The 18682-nt window shown below is 44.0% G+C and overlaps 1 protein-coding gene across 1 annotated transcript in view; it reads right to left on the reverse strand.

The window, feature by feature from the left end:
- The window catches only part of LOC149298609 (UBX domain-containing protein 1-B-like), an 80978-nt gene that overhangs the window by 51366 nt on the left and 10930 nt on the right, over window positions 1–18682 (reverse strand). The window contains exon 5 of the mRNA XM_089487416.1: window positions 6050–6070. Coding sequence (XP_089343542.1) covers window positions 6050–6070 — 21 coding nt within the window. The remainder of the gene's footprint in view (window positions 1–6049; window positions 6071–18682) is intronic.

Here is an 18682-nt window from a genome sequence, read left to right on the forward strand (position 1 = left end):
TAGCGGGGAAAAATTTTTCCTTATATCCTTTAAAGTCTAACAACATCAGAGCTGCTGTAACACTTTAATGCAAGGATATAAGAAATACCCTTTTTCCAGCACCAATGCTCTCCATACAGCATGCTGTACGCATCCACAGAGTAATAATATTTCAGTAGGATCCTTCTGAAACATTATTACTCAATATGGAATGCTGCATGCGACAATAAAGCAGCACTAACCAGGGAATATTTATGTTTGTACAACGTATGTTTAACAGAAAAAAATATAAATGTGTGCAGGAATAATATTAAATTAATGAAAAGTCCTTTAGGCGCAACATGGGTGCAGTTGCAATTTATGGAGAAGCAAATTGGGTGCAGTGGCAAGTCATTTGTTTTTCCATTATAGGTGCAGTGGAAATTTATGTGGGTCCACTTTGCACCCACAAATTTCGTCTGAACAGAAGACGTACGGATTTTGTCAAACCCGAAGAAATTTCCCCCTGCCCTGAAAACAAACAGTAACTTTCCGCCGGCAACCAAGTCTATTATATAATAAATAAATCACAGTGAATTCATCAGTACATATCAAAAAAGTTTCCAACAGCCCTCTATGTGGGTGAAACAGGCCAGCCGTTGCATAAAAGGTTTAATTCACACTAGGGCTGCAACTAACGATTATTTTAATAATCGATTAGTTGGCCGATTATTTTTTCGATTAATCAGACAAAAAATGCTATTTTTTTAACTTAAAATAATGTAATAAAAAACGTACAATTTACACTTTCATCTCTTTATTGTGTGGAATCTCAGGATGTGGAGAGTGTGGGTAGGAAGAGGTTAACTGTTTTCTGCAATTTGGTGATAAGAGTCTGATACACTGGGAGGTAGTATTGTTCTGTTGAGGAACGTGATATATGGTAGAGGGCATAAGTCAAATTACACAGCTGGTGAGAAACTGGACCATAAGTGTAGACTCAGGGTCAACTTCAGGGCACAGGATGTCTGCTTTAAATAACTGAAACCCCACCCATATCATACATATTAATGATATGTAGGTTAGGCTTTTGCCTTTTATGGTAAACCCAGAAATATTACAAGTGTGCCAGCCTTTAGTAGGAGTTTACTTATGTATTTTGTTATCAATGTATATATAGTGTGTGAAAATGTAAAGCTGGCAGATTTGCCTGCTTTTGTGCAGATCTCCCTGCAGCTGGTGGTCTGGTGGTCAGCACAACGTTTGATTTCCACAACAATTGTAATGGCCTCTCTCTCTCTCTATTCACCTTCTTATTTTACTGACATAATAATAAAAGCTACAAGAACCCAAACACAGTGTTTCTCAAACTAGGTTTTAATACAAAGCTATTAGTAAGTATTAATTCATATGTTAACTATTTTTCACATTTAATAAAAACTATGAGAAGAAAGCCTTGTTTATATTTTCTTTTATTTACCAAACTGCCCCCAGTTATGCACATCTGACCCCCAGCTTGCCACTCTGCCCCATATATGCCTTATACCTCTTATATGCCAGATTCCACTGTGCCCCCTGATATGCCACTGTGCCCCTGATATGCCTTATACTCCTTATATGCAACTGAGAACCCTGATATACCTTTTACCCCCAGATATGTCTTATGCCCCCCTGATATGCCTAATATCGATATGTCTTATACCCCCTATATGCCTTATAACTTCCAATATGCCACTTGCCCCCATTTATGCCTTATACCTCCCTATATGCCACTGTGCACCCTGATATGCCACTCCACTCCCCATAAATGCCCTGCACCACCCTGAAATTCATTATACTCCCTGATTCACCACTCTGCCTCCCCCAGATATGCCACTCTGAAATTCATTATACGCCCCATACACCACTCTACCCTCCCCCTATACACCACTCTTACTCCCCCAGATATGCCATTCTGCCTCCCTGAAATTCATTACACCCCCATACACCACTCTGCTACCCTGAAATTCATTATACCCCCCATACACCACTCTGACTCCTCCCCCCTCCCATACACCACTCTGCCTCTCTCCCGACTCCCTGGTGTTTTGTGAACCTCCGTTGCTGACAGGCACTTTCACTGCAGCTTCATAGAAGCCTCAGCGTAAGTGAAGGGCAGTAACGGAGGCTGTCTGTGCACATCGTGCAGACCCCTACCAGGTGATGATCCTCTGCAGGAGACCTCGATTCTCTGTCAGCCGGTGGGGGTCTGCACGATGTGCACAGACAGCCTCCGTTACTCACCTTCACTTACGCTAAGTCTTCTATGAAGCTGTAGTGAAAGCGCCTGTCAGTAACGGAGGTTCACAAAACACCAGGGAGTCGGGAGAGAGGCAGAGCAGTGTATGGGAGGAGTCAGAGGGGTGTATGGAAGTGGAGGGGAGAGACGGAAGTTGTCTGTGCGCATCGCATGGACACCCACCGGCCGACAGTGAGGGGAATCCAGGTCCCCTGCAGCGTTGCGGGGGATCTGGATTCTAGTGTTATAATCCGATCTCTGTTTGAGGTCGGATTATATAAGGAGAGGAGTTTTTCAGAGCATTTGCTCTGAAAAAAACCTCTTTATAATCGATAAAAATCGATTAGACTAATCGATAATGAAAATCTTTGACAACGATTTTCATTATCGATTAGTTGTTTCAGCCGTACTCTATATGCCACTGTGCCCCATGATATGCCTTTTGACCCCCTATGTGCCACTGTCTCCAGAAATGCCTTATACCCCTATATGCCACTCTGGCATTTAGGGGGGTTAAAAGGCATATTATGGGGCAGAGTGGCATATAGAGGGTTAAAAGGCATTTCTGAAGGCAGAGTGGCATTAAGGGGGTTAAAAGGCATTTCATAGAGCACTCTGCCTACAGAAATGCCTTATGACCCCCATTTATCACCCCCCCCCAAAAAAACCCCAAAACAATAAAAAAAACAAAAAAAATTACCGGTGCTTCCGACTCTGACCGGTGTGTTGTCTGGGTTACTAACCGTACCTCCTTCCGGCTGCAGCGGAAGTCTACACGCTGCCCCTGCTATACATCGGGGACTCAGAAGTTGGGGGGGGGGACGGGACAGGAGGATCCAGGTCTCCTGCAGCATTGCGGGGGATCTGGATCTTAGTCTCATAGTCAGACCTATTTGAGGTCTGATTATAAGACGATCCCGGTTATAAGACGAGGGGTATTTTTCAGAGCATTTGCGCTGGAAAAAACCTTGTCTTATAAATTACGCAAATACGGTATATTTGCTCAGTTAGCCAATAAAAGGTATCATTGAAACTCCACTTGTCTCCTGTAATTCTTTTGATTAAAAAAAAAAAATAAAAAAAAATTATTAGCCTCTGTGAAGCGGGGCCAGAGCATATATAGATACATAATCAAGTTACAAATGTACATCACAACAATGAAGCATCACATCAAAACGTTCAAGAACACAGTGGTGTACATAGCAAAATGTTACAGATGTACAAGTATCGTATAACATGACTGCTGACGTGGACAAAGCAACCTGTTTATATAATAAAGAGTATCGAGCCTCACAGAGGTTTTTCGTTTTGTGGTATGTGAGAAAAGTAAGTCAGAGAGAGAGAGAGAGAGAGAGGGGAGAAAGACCCGGAAGTGGGAAAAGAAAAGGAGGAAGGGATAAGGAATAGGGAGAAGGAGATGTCAACACTGGCAGGAGATGTGGCTATTTAGAGATGGAGCAGGGTCGATTTGACGGCAACACCTGTGTGTATAGCGAGCCATGGCTCCCAAATGGCTTCAAATTTGGACATCTCATCTTTCAATTTGGCCGTAAGTTGTTCCATAACAATGAGGTCCCAGATAGCGGACTGTATTTCGGCTGAGGTAGGTGGTTTCCCCTTCCATCTCCTTGCAATCGTTAGCTTAATAGTCGTGCAGATGCGATGGATGCGTTTGTGATTATGGACTGATAATCCCAGCTCTGCAACGTCCATCACCAACAAGGCAACCTCCAGTGTTCCACTGAGCGCAAGACCTAAGGCTTGGGAGAGCTTGTGGAAGGATTCTCGCCAAAGCGCTTGGATGGATGTACAAGACCACCACGCGTGTAGGTAAGTACCTGGCAAGCCACAGCCTCTGAAGCAGGCCTTATTGACTGATTGAAATATATTGGATAAGCGCAGTGGGGAGAGGTACCAATGTGCTATGACCTTGTAGAGCCTTTCTTTCACGACCGTGCATGCTGCAATTTTATGGATTGTGGACGCCGCCTTTTCCCACGCTTCGGCTGGATAGTCTTTGTTCAGGTCTGAGTGCCAACGTTGTCTATATGAAGGCGGTTCACCGTATGTAGTCGCGAGAAAGTGGTCGTAGTAGGTAGATATTGCATGTTTCAAACGTTTACACGCAAGGAAGCGTTTCTCAAACAATGTAGCTTCGGCCAGATGGTGTTTCGACAAAAGTGATAGCAGAAAGTGTCTGACCTGGAGATACCGAAATAGTTCCGTGGGTGGAATATGCAGCGTCTCACGGTGTGACTGTATGTTTTTGAACCAGTAGGCCCAGTCGCACAATGCCCTTCTCCCCAGCCACCACTGGAAACTCCGCGGCTCCAATCCCACTGGAAATGCTGGGTTATAAAACAAGGGAGTTAAAGGGGAGGTATCACTGGCGAGGTTTAGGGCAAAACGGCACGACTTCCAGATGGAGAGAGAAGCCTTCATTGACGATAAAGATGTAACGCCAGGGAGAGCCGAGACATCCGTCCAGAGAATGTGTTGAAGTTGATGATGTGAAACAAAGCCCCCTTCAATGTCTACCCACGGGAGAGTCCCTTCTGGGAGGGACCAGGATTCCAACTGTGAAATTCTAGCCGCCAGATAATAAAGGTATAGGTTTGGTGCATTGAGGCCTCCCTTGTGTTTGGGCATGTATATAGTACATCTGTTGATTCTAGCCCTTTTAAAGTTCCATATGAATCGGAATACGAAGGATTGGAAGGAATCCAATTCGGATCTGCGTACGGGGATAGGTAGAGCGCGAAATAAATATAGTAGTTTGGGCAAGACGTTCATTTTGATCGCATACATTTTCCTGAGCCAGGAAATGGAGTACTTAGACTATTGCATCATTTCCGAGCGCAAGAAAGTCAGTAGTGGCGTGTAGTTTGCTTGGTACATTGTCGAAGGGGAGTTGGTGATTTTGATGCCTAAAAAGGTGAGCGACATGGATCTCCATGTAAACTTGAAGCTAGCTGCGATGGATTGCAACACGTGGTCTCCCAGGTTAATGGTTAAGGCCTCGCACTTAGAGTCCTGTAATTCTACGGCTAACACAGTACCAACTCTCATCTTTTAAATTCACATGTAAACAATTTTTCCATATTTAATAAAAACTATGATTGAGAAAAATGCATTTCTTGTTTTTATTTCAGTTGCCAACCTGCCCCCCCAGTTATGCACATCTGCCCCACAGCTTGCTACTCTGCCCCCCAGATATGTCTTATACCCCCCCATTTACCACACTGCCAGATACAGCTTATTCCCCCGTTTGCCAATCTGCCCCCTGATATGTGCCCCCCCCCCGTTTACCGATGCATCCCTAGTCTTGTCACCCGTGCTCCAGACTCCCTGGTGTCAAGTGGGGGCAGCTGGTGGACATCTGTGTGATGCTAGTGTGCAACCTCCGCCGCTACCCAGGACTTCCGCCGAGGATTCTATGTTGGAGCTCCGTCATAGAAGTCCGGCGGACGTACCGGCAAGCAGCAGCGTAAGTAAGAGGCTTGCATTCTCTAAGTGACTTGCTTTCTGTAAGTGACCAGTTTGTGCACCACAGCAGTTCGTGCAACACAAGAGGGTAAGAGAAAGGAGGGTAAGGGCCATAAATTAATTGTTTAAATTCTGTAAGTGCTCACGTCCCTCCCTAAAGTATGAGCAAGCTTGGAGATCTCACTCAGTGCACATCATGCCATATGTATGCATGCTTGGAACAGCAGTTCCTGGGTCCATATCGCTGTGGCAAGTGTAAACAATTGGTCTGTCTGGAAGCTGAGGTTGATGCTCTGAAGAGGCACATTGAAACACAGAGAGATTAACACTCTTCAGAGGAGTCTCTTGCTCACTGAGCAGTGTTTAGATGGGGCCCCTAGCAATGAGGGAGGAGATCAGTCAGAAGGGAGTCAGACACATAGCTGGGTAACAGTAAGATGTGGTTGCAGTGGGGAAGAGGAAGACGCAAGCCAGCCCAGAGTCTCTCCCTCCCAACAAATTTGCCCTTTTAAGTGAGCATGTTGGGGAGGCAGACTCAGAGGTAGGCTTTCCGGAAAAAGCTGTTCTCTCTAACAGCCGGGAGAGCAGCTCATCTAGTGTGCAGGGGATTCGAAAGGAAGGCAAGCCCAGGCAGGTTGTGGTGGTAGGTGATTCAATAATGAAGAAAACAGACAGGGTAATCTGTAGCTCTGATCGCAGCAACCGAATGGTTTGCTGTCTGCCCGGGTTCGGAATGTTGCGGACAGAGTGGATAGATTATTGGGAGGGGCAGACGAGGCTCCAGCTGTCTTGGTGCACATTGGCACCAATGACACAGTAAGAGGAAGATGGAGTGTCCTAAAAGGTAATTTTAGGGATTTAGGGAGTAAGATTAAACAAAGGACCTCCAAGGTGGGCTGGGCTGATTTTGCTTTGGGGTACAATCTCTATAGTCGTGATAGATTGGACCCTCTTGCATCTAGGTGCAATGTGCTTGGGGAGAGAATGGCTAGACGGTTGGAGGAGATTTTAAACTAGGAATGGGGGGGGGGAATAAATACCGGGCTAGACAGTATAGAAAGGGAAGGTGATTTACTTAGTAACCAGGTGGGTGGATCTGGGGGTTTGGTCTATACAGATAATAGGGAGAAGTATATATTTTGCCCCCCCAAAACAGAAAGCGATTGCAGCATCAGAGTTAAACGACAAGCTAAAGGTCATGTCTACAAATGCTCGCAGTTTAGGGATTAAGATCCATGAACTTGTAACAGTTGTGGCAATTGAGAATGTTGATATAGTGGCTGTTACTGAGACATTGTATAATGAGAAAAATGACTGGGAAATATCGATACCAGGGTACTCTTTATATAGAAAAGACAGAAAGGGCAAGAAAGGGGGAGGGGTGGCCCTATATGTGAAAAATAACAAAATCTAACTTAAAACAAGTTGGTGAGGAGAACATAGAGTCGGTTTGGGTTACACTACAATTGTACTGTAACCCAAACCGACTCTATGTTCTCCTCACCAACTTGGCAAAAGTAAAAGTAACTCACGTAGGTGTGATTTATAGACCCCCAGGACAAGTACGAGAACTAGATAATCTACTAGTGGAGGAAATAGCTAAAATGACAGTGAAGGGGGATGTTATAATCATGGGTGACTTTAATCTCCCTGATGTGAACTGGAAAACGAAAGTAGCTGGTTGTACCCGGAGTGCGGATATTCTAAACTCTTTACTGGGATTATCTTTAAAACAGGTAGTTGAGGAACCAACTCGCAAGGAGGCCATATTGGATTTAGTGTTCACAAATGGAGATTTGTTAACAGATATTTCTGTAGGTGAAAGTTTGGGATCTAGTGATCATCAGTCTGTGTGGTTTTAATATACGAACACTGACCGAGTCACACCACACAAAAACAAAAAAGTGTTAGATTTTAGAAAAGCTGACTTTTCTAAAATGAGAATGTGTAGAGGAGTCATTATCAGACTGGGGCAATTTAAATGGAGTCCAGGAGAAATGGGATTATGTAAAAATTGTATTATTGAAGAGAACAGAAAATTGTATTAGGCTGGTCAGTAGGAGTAAAAAAATCAAGAAACCGCTGTGGTTCTCTGCAGAAGTGGCCAACATCCTAAAAGACAAGAAGTCAGCCTCTAGAAGATACAAAAATACCCAAAGTGAGGAAGATAGACAGATCTATAAAATTCGGCAGAAAGAAGCAAAGAGAGCTGCCAAATCACATGTAGAAGAGTAAATGGAGATAAAACATTTTTTAGATATCTAAATGAGAAAAGGAAAGTAAAAACAAGGATTAGTTAGATTAAAAACAAAAGAAATGTATGTAGAAGAGGATACAGGTCTAGCTGACTGCCTTAGTGAATACTTCTGTTTTTACAAATGAAAATGAGGGAACGGGACCTCAGTTAAGAAAAAAGACTGAGTCATTTGAAATATGTGAGTTTATCGAGGCGGAGGTTCTACTTCAGCTGTCTAAGGTAAAGACAAATAAGTCAATGGGGCCTGATGGATACACCCCAAGTTATTAAAAGAGCTTGGTGGTGTATTAGCAAAACCGTTAACTGATTTATTTAACAAATCATTGGTAACGGGAGTCGTCCCTGGTGATTGGAAAGTAGCGAATGTTGTGCCCATTCACAAAAAAGGCAGTAGGGAGGAGTCGGGCATCTACAGGCCAGTTAGTCTTACATCTGTAGTGGGGAAATTAATGGAAACAATATTAAAGGAAAGGATTGTTGAACATCTGAAGTCACTTGGGTTTCAAGATCAAAAACAACATGGATTTACCTCAGGAAGATCATGCCAAACAAATCTTATTGATTTTTTTGATTGGGTGACTAAACTACCGAGTGGTGCCAATGTTTTTGAATGGATTAAGGAGTGGCTGAGTGACGGCGTATATTCCGAGAGAGGTCTTGTAACCAGTGGGATACCTCAGGGATCCGTACTTGGACCTATTCTCTTTAATATTTTTATTAGGTGATATTTAGGGCTGCAACTAACGATTATTTTCATAATCGATTAGTTGGCCGATTATTTTTTCGATTAATCGGATAAAAAAAATAAATGTAAATTTTTCATTTATTTAAAATAATTTAATAAACAAATTATGTTAAATACAAACAGCAGAATAATAAAAAAAAAAAACTTTGATAAAATGCATTTCTTGTCTTTATTTCCCAACCAGCCCCACCAACTTATGCACATTTGAGCTTGCCACGCTGCCTCCCACATATGCCACTCCACGCTGCCTCCCACATATGCCACGCTGCCTCCCACATATGCCACTCCACGCTGCCTCCCACATATGCCATGCTGCCTCCCACATATACCACTCCACGCTGCCTCCCACAAATGCCATGCTGCCTCCCACATATGCCAATCCACGCTGCCTCCCACATATGCCTATCCATGCTGCCTCCCACATATACCACTCCACGCTGCCTCCCACATATGCCACTCCACGCTGCCTCCCACATATGCCACTCCACGCTGCCTCCCACATATGCCACTCCACGCTGCCTCCCACATATGCCACTCCACGCTGCCTCCCACATATGCCACTCCACGCTGCCTACCACATACGCCACTGTGCCTGATACACCACTCCATCCTCCCCAGACATGCCACACTGCCTCCCAGACATGCCACGCTGCCCTCCCCACATATGCCTTATATACTGTATATGCCTTATACCCGCCGATATCTCATAGTGCCCTCATAGAGTCACAGACCCGTTCGCATCGCAATAATACCATACTTTTATAAATAAGTACTGGGTTAATCTTCACTGCCCCCAGGATTTAGACTCCCCTTAGTTTGCTCCCCCTTTATCTCTAACTGGACCTTAAGTTAACTTTATTAAATTAATTAAAATTAACCCTCAGTCCTCATCATTAAATTAACCCTAAGCACCCCATTAACCATAACTACCCCTAAATTAATTCTAAATACCCCATCAAACACAACTACCCTAAACTAACCCTAAACACCCCATTAACCACAGCATCCCTTAAATTAACCCTAAAGACCCCATCAACCACAACAGCCCCTAAATTAACCCTAAACACACCATTAACCACAACTGCCTCAAATTAACCCCAAACACCCCATTAACCACAGCTGCTCCTAAATTAACCCTAAACACCCCATTAATCATAACTTGCCCTAAATTAACCCCCACCTCCCCTAACTTTTAGCAGCCCAAATATTAATTTTATACTTAGATGAGTGTCACAGCCATGTGGTTCTGGCAGAAGGAAGGGGCGGGGCCAGTTGTCACAGTGATTACAGGGAGGGACTGGTAAGTAGGAGCAGCTGCTGTGAGTCACTGAAACAGATTATATAATGAGGGGTATTTTTCAGAGAGTTTGCTCTGAAAAAACCCTCATTTTATAATCGATAAAAATCGATTCAACTAATCGATAATGAAATTCGTTGGCAACGATTTTCATTATCGATTAGTTGTTGCAGCCCTAGTGATATTGCAGATGGTCTTGATGGAAAGGTATGTCTATTTGCTGACGCAAAAATTTGCAACCGGGTTGATGTTCCTGGAGGAAGAAGCCAAATGGCAAATGATTTAGATAAACTGAAAAAATGGTCACAGCTGTGGCAACTGGAATTTAATGTGGATAATGCATCTAGGGCATAAAAACCCAAGGCCAGTGTCATGATTAACTAATAACGTAGTGGATGCATGGAAGGGTAACCCCGCAGAGGTGGTTAGTTTCTTTCTTTAAGCATTCAATGAGTTAATCTGAGGTTGATTTAAATGTGTTTCTTTTTGCATGCCCTCTGTATCTGTTCTGGCTAGAGGTGTCATCTTCCCAAAGGACCCCTGTGGTGATTCATGGCCTAACAGATAAGGAATTCCATTCCTATCTTAAATGGAGGGGTTTCCATCACCTTTACCCCCACCATAACTTATTGGCAGATCAAAGATGGGAACCAATTCTTGGAAAAGGTGTCATATAATTGGACATGTGGTCAGAGGGGTGTTTTCTTGAAACAGAGTGTGATTTAGGGACAATGCAGCGACCGAGAAACTCGTGAGTGAGGGTCCTGTGTTTAAGTCCCTTTGTTTTTAAGAACTGTTCGCCGTTTTATTTTTCTTTTGTATGTTTCTTGTTTTTTGTAATTTTGGCACTGTGTAATCTTTGTCTTTTTGTTATTAAAATATTCATAATCCAAGTCTGTCTTTGGGCTCTAGTATTGATATCCACAAACCCTAAGAGAGGATAACACGTTACCATATTGTTATTAAGTTCTACAGTATATATATATATATATTATATATAGAGATAAATGTTCTAATTCGTATTTCTCACAAATCCGGTATCAAAATCGTGAGTGGTGGCAGACTACCTGGGGGATACAGGCAGGATTTGGGGGTTAATTTGGTGTAAGTTATGCCTTGTTAAGGGGTGAAGTTAGTAAATCCAGAGGCCTGGTACTATTAACCCCTTCATGCCCACGCCCTCCACACAGTCACGGCTTGGCAAGTAGTCCTGACCGTGACAGCCAGAGTATAGGGATTTAGCGGTAATTATTTCTGAGGATTTAACCCCTTAACGTCCATTGCTGTGTCAAGCACGTCATGCAAAACGATCACTTAACGACCTATGACGTGCCTGACACGTCATGAGTCTTAAATAAGCTTAGAAAGTGATCAACGACACATCCCTGCCGCTGCACTGGAGATCAGGCTGTCCTTTGACAGCCTGGACTCCCCCCTGACGGCATCGCCGGCTTTTTGCTGTCTGATCTGATGCACGCACGAAAGCTGTTACATTTCAAACTGCCCGATCGCACGATCAGGCAGTTTAAAATGCCCAATCGGGAATTTCCATCCGGGTTGCATCACTGCTGACATAACCCGGAAGTTCATCGGAGGACAAGATATCCCCTGCAGGGGATATCCTGTCCTCCGATGAGGCACAGACGCTGCGATCTCTATGCACATCTGTGAGGACCTGCATAGAGATCACAGTGTGATCGGTGCAGGGGGATCGCGGGGAGGGGAGTGAGAAACCATGTCTCTTAGCCCCCCTCCCGTCCTGAAACAGAGAAGGAGAAAAAAAAAACCTGTTATTCATTTAAAAAATAATAAAAAAAATAAATAAATTTAAATAATAATAAAAAAGTGAGCTAATTGATGTCATTGTGACATTACTGGGATGTTCAGGAGGTCCCTAAGAGGATCTCTAACCATTTTTAAAATATATATATATATATATATATTATATAAAGATAATCATACATTTTTTATTTTTTTTTTTAAAAACCTTACATCCCATTCCCCTAGCATAAAATCTAGCCAGTATAACCCTCCTGCCCCCGTTCACAAACCCCAAACCCGTTAAGCCATAAGCATAAAAATTCTACAAAAATCCCTGGTGCTGGGAAAGTATGGAAAATCTATATAAATTAGGTATTTCTGAAATCAGGACACCTGAATTGATAAACTTGGGGGGGATTTTCCATAATTTTTGCTAGTTTTTACAAAATTTCTCATTCTAAATTTTCAGCTAATCATCCAACTATGGTAGCAAAATAAAGCTCTATCTCTCCTTGAAAAAAAAAGAAAATATAGTTTACATGGGTACACTATTCACAGGAAAAGAGAATAATCGCTGAACCGACATAGCGCAAAAATGGCAAAATTGCTCTGGGATTCAAGGGGCTAAATACTTAAAGGGAATGAACAAGATAAAGGAAAAGAGTTTATTTAAAAGGAGAAATACCACCACAACAAGAGGACATAGTCATAAGCTAGAGGGGCATAGGTGTAATGGTAACATCAGAAAATGTTACGGAAAGGGTAGTGGACGCATTGGAACAGCCTTCCAGCAGAAGTAGTAGATGTTAATACGGTAAAGGCATTTAAGCAAGCATGGGATAGGCATAAGGCCAAGCTAGATATAGGATAAGGGCAGGTACTAAAGGAAAGTACTCAGAGGTTGGGCAGACTGGATGGGCCTGCTGGTTCTTATCTGCCGTCACTTTCTATGTTTCTATGAGGTTGTCCGCGTACATCGTGCAGGCGTCCACTGGCTGATAAAGAGGAGAATCCAGGTCCCCTGCAGCGCTGCAGGGGATCCGGATCTTATTTTTATAGTCCGACCTCTATATGAGGTCTGATTATAAGACAACCTTGAATATAAGACGACGGGTATTTTTCAGAGTATTTGCTCTGACAAAAAACCTTATAATCCAGCAAATACAGTACATTTTTTAAAGGAACACTAGGTCTTATTTGTTAATGTAAAACATACACTGATTTCATTAACTGCTTGCATTTAAGAAAAACAAACTGGCACTAGAAACTCCTAATTCTTACTTGGGAATTCATTTATCAATACAATATGACCAAGAGTACACTATATGGACAAATGACACCTGACCATTACACCAACAAGGACTTTTATGACATTCGAAATACATAGACATTAACTCCTTGACTGCTAACGACGGCATGGTGCCGTCGCTAGCAGTCCCAGTCAGGTGCTAACGACGGCACCATGCATATCTTACCTTGATGGAGGTCTGTGGACCCCCATCACCACCTACGCCGGAGATCTGCCCCTCACACTGAAGGGCATCACCGGGGCCACCCGATCCGGCCGGTGACGGCACGTGCAATGACGTCACCGCGCAACTTTATTAATAACCGACAATTGTCAGTTAAAGCGGTATGGGGGCATCTAAGCAGCTACAGACCCCCAACATATACCGTTGGAAAGGTGAGGCGATTACCTTTCCAACGGTATAATGCTTGTGAAAAAATAATAAAAACTATTAAGTTAAAAAAATTAAAATGTAAAAAAAAAAAAAGTAAAAAAAATGATTTGGGGGTCTCTAAAGGAAGATAAATAAAGATCAAAATTGCCTAGAGACCCCCAAATTAAAATTATCTAAACATAAACTAGCTTAACTTAAAAACTAAAAAAAAAAAAAAAAAGTTTACGTATTCTACCTAAAGGATCACTATGGTAGACAATGTGATCATATAGCTATGAAAAGTCACATTCCCTTTTTAAAAATGGCCGATACTAAATTTTAACCCCATGATCCCTTTTAAATTTAGCCAATAGTAGAAGAAAGCAATTTTTGAAATCCTGATGAACTGTAAATATTACCGTATTTGCTCGATTATAAGACGACCCTGATTATAAGACGACCCCCCAAAATCTGAATATTAACTTAGGAAAAAAAGAAAAAGCCTGAATATAAGACGACCCTAAAGGAAAAAAGTTTTACCAGGAAATGTTAATTCATGTAAACTATTTTTTTTAATAAAAGCTATGATTGAGAAAAATATTTTTTTTGTTTTTATTTCTTGTATTTTCCAACCTGTCCCCCAGTTACGCACATCTGCCCCCAGGCTTGCCACTCCAATATGGCACTGTGGCCCATGATATGCCTTTTAACCCTCTATATGCCACTGTGCCCCATGGTATGCCTTTTGACCCCCTATGTGCCACTCTGCCTCCAGAAATGCCTTATACCCCTATATGCCACTCTGCCTCCAGAAATGCCTTATACCCCTATATCCCATTCTGGCATTTAGGGGGTTAAAATGCATATTATGGGGCAGAGTGGCATATAGGGAGGTATAAGGCATTTCAGGAGGCAGAGTGGCATTAAGGGAGTTAAAAGGCATTGTATAGAGCACTCTGCCTCCAGAAATGCCTTATACCCCTATATGCCACTCTGGCATTTAGGGGGTTAAAATGCATATTATGGGGCAGAGTGGCATATAGGTGTATAAGGCATTTCAGGAGGCAGAGTGCTCTATTAAATGCCCCCTTAACGCCACTCCAGAAATGCCCTATGCCCCCATTTAACACACACACACACACACACCCTATACCCCCATTTAACTAACACACACACACACACACACACACACACACACACTCTCCCCTCCCCTCTCAGCCCTCTCTTACCGGTGCTTCCAGCCGGGGCAGCAGGTTGACGTCGCCTTCTGCTGCAGCCGGAAGGAGGTGGAGTTGGCAGCGGGGGTTTGTATCCGTCCGTCGCGTATACTTTCCCCGGCTGTCAGAGATCAGAGTTCCCCGCACCGGTGCGGGGAACTCTGATCTCTGACAGTCGGGGAAGGTTTGCGCGACGGACGCAGACAACCCCCGCTGCTAGCCACACCTCCTTCCGGCTGCAGCGGACGTTGTCTACGCGGATCGCGTAGACGTCAACCCGCTGCCCCGGCAATACAGCAGGAAGCACCGGTAAGTGTGTGTATGATGGGGGGGGGGGTGAGACAGGAGGATCCAGGTCCCCTGCAGCGGTGCGGGGGATCTGGATCTTAGTCTCCTAATCAGACTCTATTTGAGGTCTGATTAGAAGACGACCCCGATTAGAAGACGAGGGGTATTTTTCAGAGCATTTGCTCTGAAAAAAACCTCGTCTTATAATCGAGCAAATACGGTAGTAAAAGCAGCCTGGAGCCCCTTGCATTTTTACTGCAAAACTTATTTTTGCTGTAAAAGTGATTTTTTTCCTCTCCCTTTACCATAATTTCTTCGGGATTGTAAGGGGAAAGAATGGTGTGTGCTTCTGTGAGTGAATGTACAGATTGTATGGTGTGTGCTTCTGCGAGTGAATGGAGATATGAAAGGCGTGTGAATGGTCAGTAATTAGGGCTGAATCCTTGACGTGGCATTACTGCTAACTTAAGAAGTTAAATTATGGCACAAAAAGTACAAATTTGCAAAAACTACACCCCTTGGCGCATCAAATGAGGGGCTGCATGTATTCGTAGCACAAGACATAAATGAACTTGGCGCTTTTAATTTAATTTTTGTTTTATTTTTATAAGTGTGATATTCACTTATTTGTTGTGCATGTCAGATTTGTGATACAAATAAGACCTCATTTGCTGCAGCTGGGGGTGTAGTTTCTAGAAATATATAGTTTTGTTGGCATATTTTAACATCCCGGGCAGCTAGAGCTGTTTAATTGACGGCAGCCATGCATTAAATTTAAAGATGTCTTTTGTGATAGTCTAATAAATTTTACTTTTAGCTATAAAATAGTAGAAAAACACAGTCTACTGTTCTCAATTTCTGTTTATTTTAGACCGGTTACCTACTACAAATATTTAGCAACACAGGTTTTGATATTAGAGTTTAGAAAAATAAAATGACAAACTAGTTTTTATTGAGTCGGAAGTGAAAAAAAATACACTTTTTTCCCATTTTGGCTTTATTTTGCAAACCTAATGAGACATACACATATAAAAATGGTATATTTGGAATCTGCTGGGTGTGCTGAAAAAAAACAATATATGGTTTGTATAGTTTATTCCCAAGAAATTTACTTCTAAAACGCGTTGAAACGTGAGATGCACCAGAATGCCGAAAACCAGCTTAGCACCCAGGTGGGAAATGGCTTAGCAGCCAAGGGGTTAATTTGTAGGGATGCACCGAATGAAAATTGTGGACCGAAACTCATCCCAAGAATTCCCTATGGACGTACAGGTTCTTGCAGCGGCAGGGACACATCCCTGCCTCTGCACGGGAGATCAAGCTGTCAGGCATTTGGGGTATGCTGAACACATATTGGGGTGTTTGATGCATACCAGGAGCTATGCCTTCATTCCTGAAGTACAATTTGTGTGAAATATAATACAAAAAAAAAAAAAAAAAAAAAAACCCCAACTACCACAAACTTTGGCAAAGGCAGGTGGTAGAACCTCAGTCATGAAAAGGGTTAAAATACCAGCATTTGAAATACCTTGGGGTGTCTAGTTTTCAAAAATATATGGTTTGATGGGGTAAATTGAGTTAATCGGCTTCAAAGATGTTCCAAAGAGGAGATGGAGGCAGAATTTCCAGATTTGGAAAAAAGGTTTGGAAATCATAAAACGCTACTTGTACTTATTGCCCTATAATTTATTTAATTTCTTGAGGGTGGACCCCAATTTAATTAAATGTCCCCTAATTACAGTCTTGTGGGTTTCTCAAACTGTAGGAAAGGGGAGGTCATCAGTCAGATTATCTTGGAAATAATTCCGTAGGTGGGTGGACAGTTCAGATAAATGTGTAGGATTTAGGGCTGCAACAACTAATCGATAAAATCGATAATAATCGATAATGAAAATCGTTGCCAACGAATTTCATTATCGATTAGTTGAATCGATTTTTATTGATTATAAAATGAGGGTTTTTTCAGAGCAAACGCTCTGAAAAATACCCCTCATTATATAATCCGTTTTAATGACTCAAAGCAGCAGCTCCTACTTACCAGTCCCTCCCTGTAATCACTGTGACAACTGGCCCCGCCCCCTTCCTTCTCCCAGAAGGCCAGAACCACATGGCTGTGACACTCATCTAACTAAGTATAAAATTAATATTTGGGCTGCTGAAAGTTAGGGGAGGTGGGGGTTAATTTAGGGGCAGTTATGGTTAATGGAGTGTTTAGGGTTAATTTAGGGGCAGTTATGGTTAATGGGGTGTTTGGGGTTAATTTGAGGCAGTTGTGGTTAATGGTGTTTTTAGGGTTAATTTAGGGTAGTTGTTTTGATGGGGTATTTAGAGTTAATTTAGGGGTAGTTATGGTTAATGGGGTGTTTAGGGTTAATTTAATGATGAGGACTGAGGGTTAATTTAAATAATTTAATAAAGTTAATTTAACACCTTAGTTAGAGGTAAAGGGGGGCAGACTAAGGGGAATCTAAATCCTGGGGGCAGTGAAGATTAACCCAGTACTTATTTATAAAAGTATGGTGTCAGTGTGCTGTGAACAGGTCTGTGACTCTGAGGGGACTATGAGGTATCTGGGGGGTATAAGGCATATCTGGGGAGGATGGAGTGACATATCTGGGGGTATAAGGCATATACGGTATATAAGGCATATGTGGGGAGGGCAGTGTGGCATGTCTGGGGAGGACGGAGTGGTGTATCAGGGGGTATAAGGCGTATCAGGCACAGTGACGTGTGTGGGAGGCAGCGTGGAGTGGCGTATGTGGGAGGCAGCGTGGAGTGGCGTATGTGGGAGGCAGCGTGGAGTGGCGTATGTGGGGGGCAGCGTGGAGTGGCGTATGTGGGGGGCAGCGTGGAGTGGCGTATGTGGGGGGCAGCGTGGAGTGGCGTATGTGGGAGGCAGCGTGGAGTGGCGTATGTGGGAGGCAGCGTGGAGTGGCGTATGTGGGAGGCAGCGTGGAGTGGCGTATGTGGGAGGCAGCGTGGAGTGGCGTATGTGGGGGGCAGCGTGGAGTGGCGTATGTGGGGGGCAGCGTGGAGTGGCGTATGTGGGAGGCAGCGTGGAGTGGCGTATGTGGGAGGCAGCGTGGAGTGGCGTATGTGGGAGGCAGCGTGGAGTGGCGTATGTGGGAGGCAGCGTGGAGCGGCGTATGTGGGGGGCAGCGTGGAGCGGCTTATGTGGGGGGCAGCGTGGAGCGGCGTATGTGGGGGGGCAGCGTGGAGCGGCGTATGTGGGGGGCAGCGTGGAGCGGCGTATGTGGGGGGCAGCGTGGAGCGGAGTATGTGGGGGGCAGCGTGGAGCGGCGTATGTGGGGGGCAGCGTGGAGCGGCGTATGTGGGAGGCAGCGTGGAGCGGCGTATGTGGGGGGCAGCGTGGAGCGGCGTATGTGGGAGGCAGCGTGGAGCGGCATATGTGGGAGGCAGCGTGGAGCGGCATATGTGGGAGGCAGCGTGGAGCGGCATATGTGGGAGGCAGCGTGGAGCGGCATATGTGGGAGGCAGCGTGGAGCGGCATATGCGGGGGGCAGCGTGGAGCGGCATATGTGGGAGGCAGCGTGGAGCGGCATATGTGGGGGGCAGCGTGGAGCGGCATATGTGGGGGGCAGCGTGGAGTGGCATATGTGGGGGGCAGCGTGGAGTGGCATATGTGGGGGGCAGCGTGGAGTGGCATATGTGGGGGGCAGCGTGGAGTGGCATATGTGGGGGGCAGCGTGGAGTGGCATATGTGGGGGGCAGCG

This window comes from Sceloporus occidentalis, unplaced genomic scaffold (genome assembly GCF_023333645.1).
Source record: "Sceloporus occidentalis isolate IW3139 unplaced genomic scaffold, rSceOcc1.0.p SCAF_32, whole genome shotgun sequence".
Lineage (NCBI taxonomy): Eukaryota > Metazoa > Chordata > Lepidosauria > Squamata > Phrynosomatidae > Sceloporus > Sceloporus occidentalis.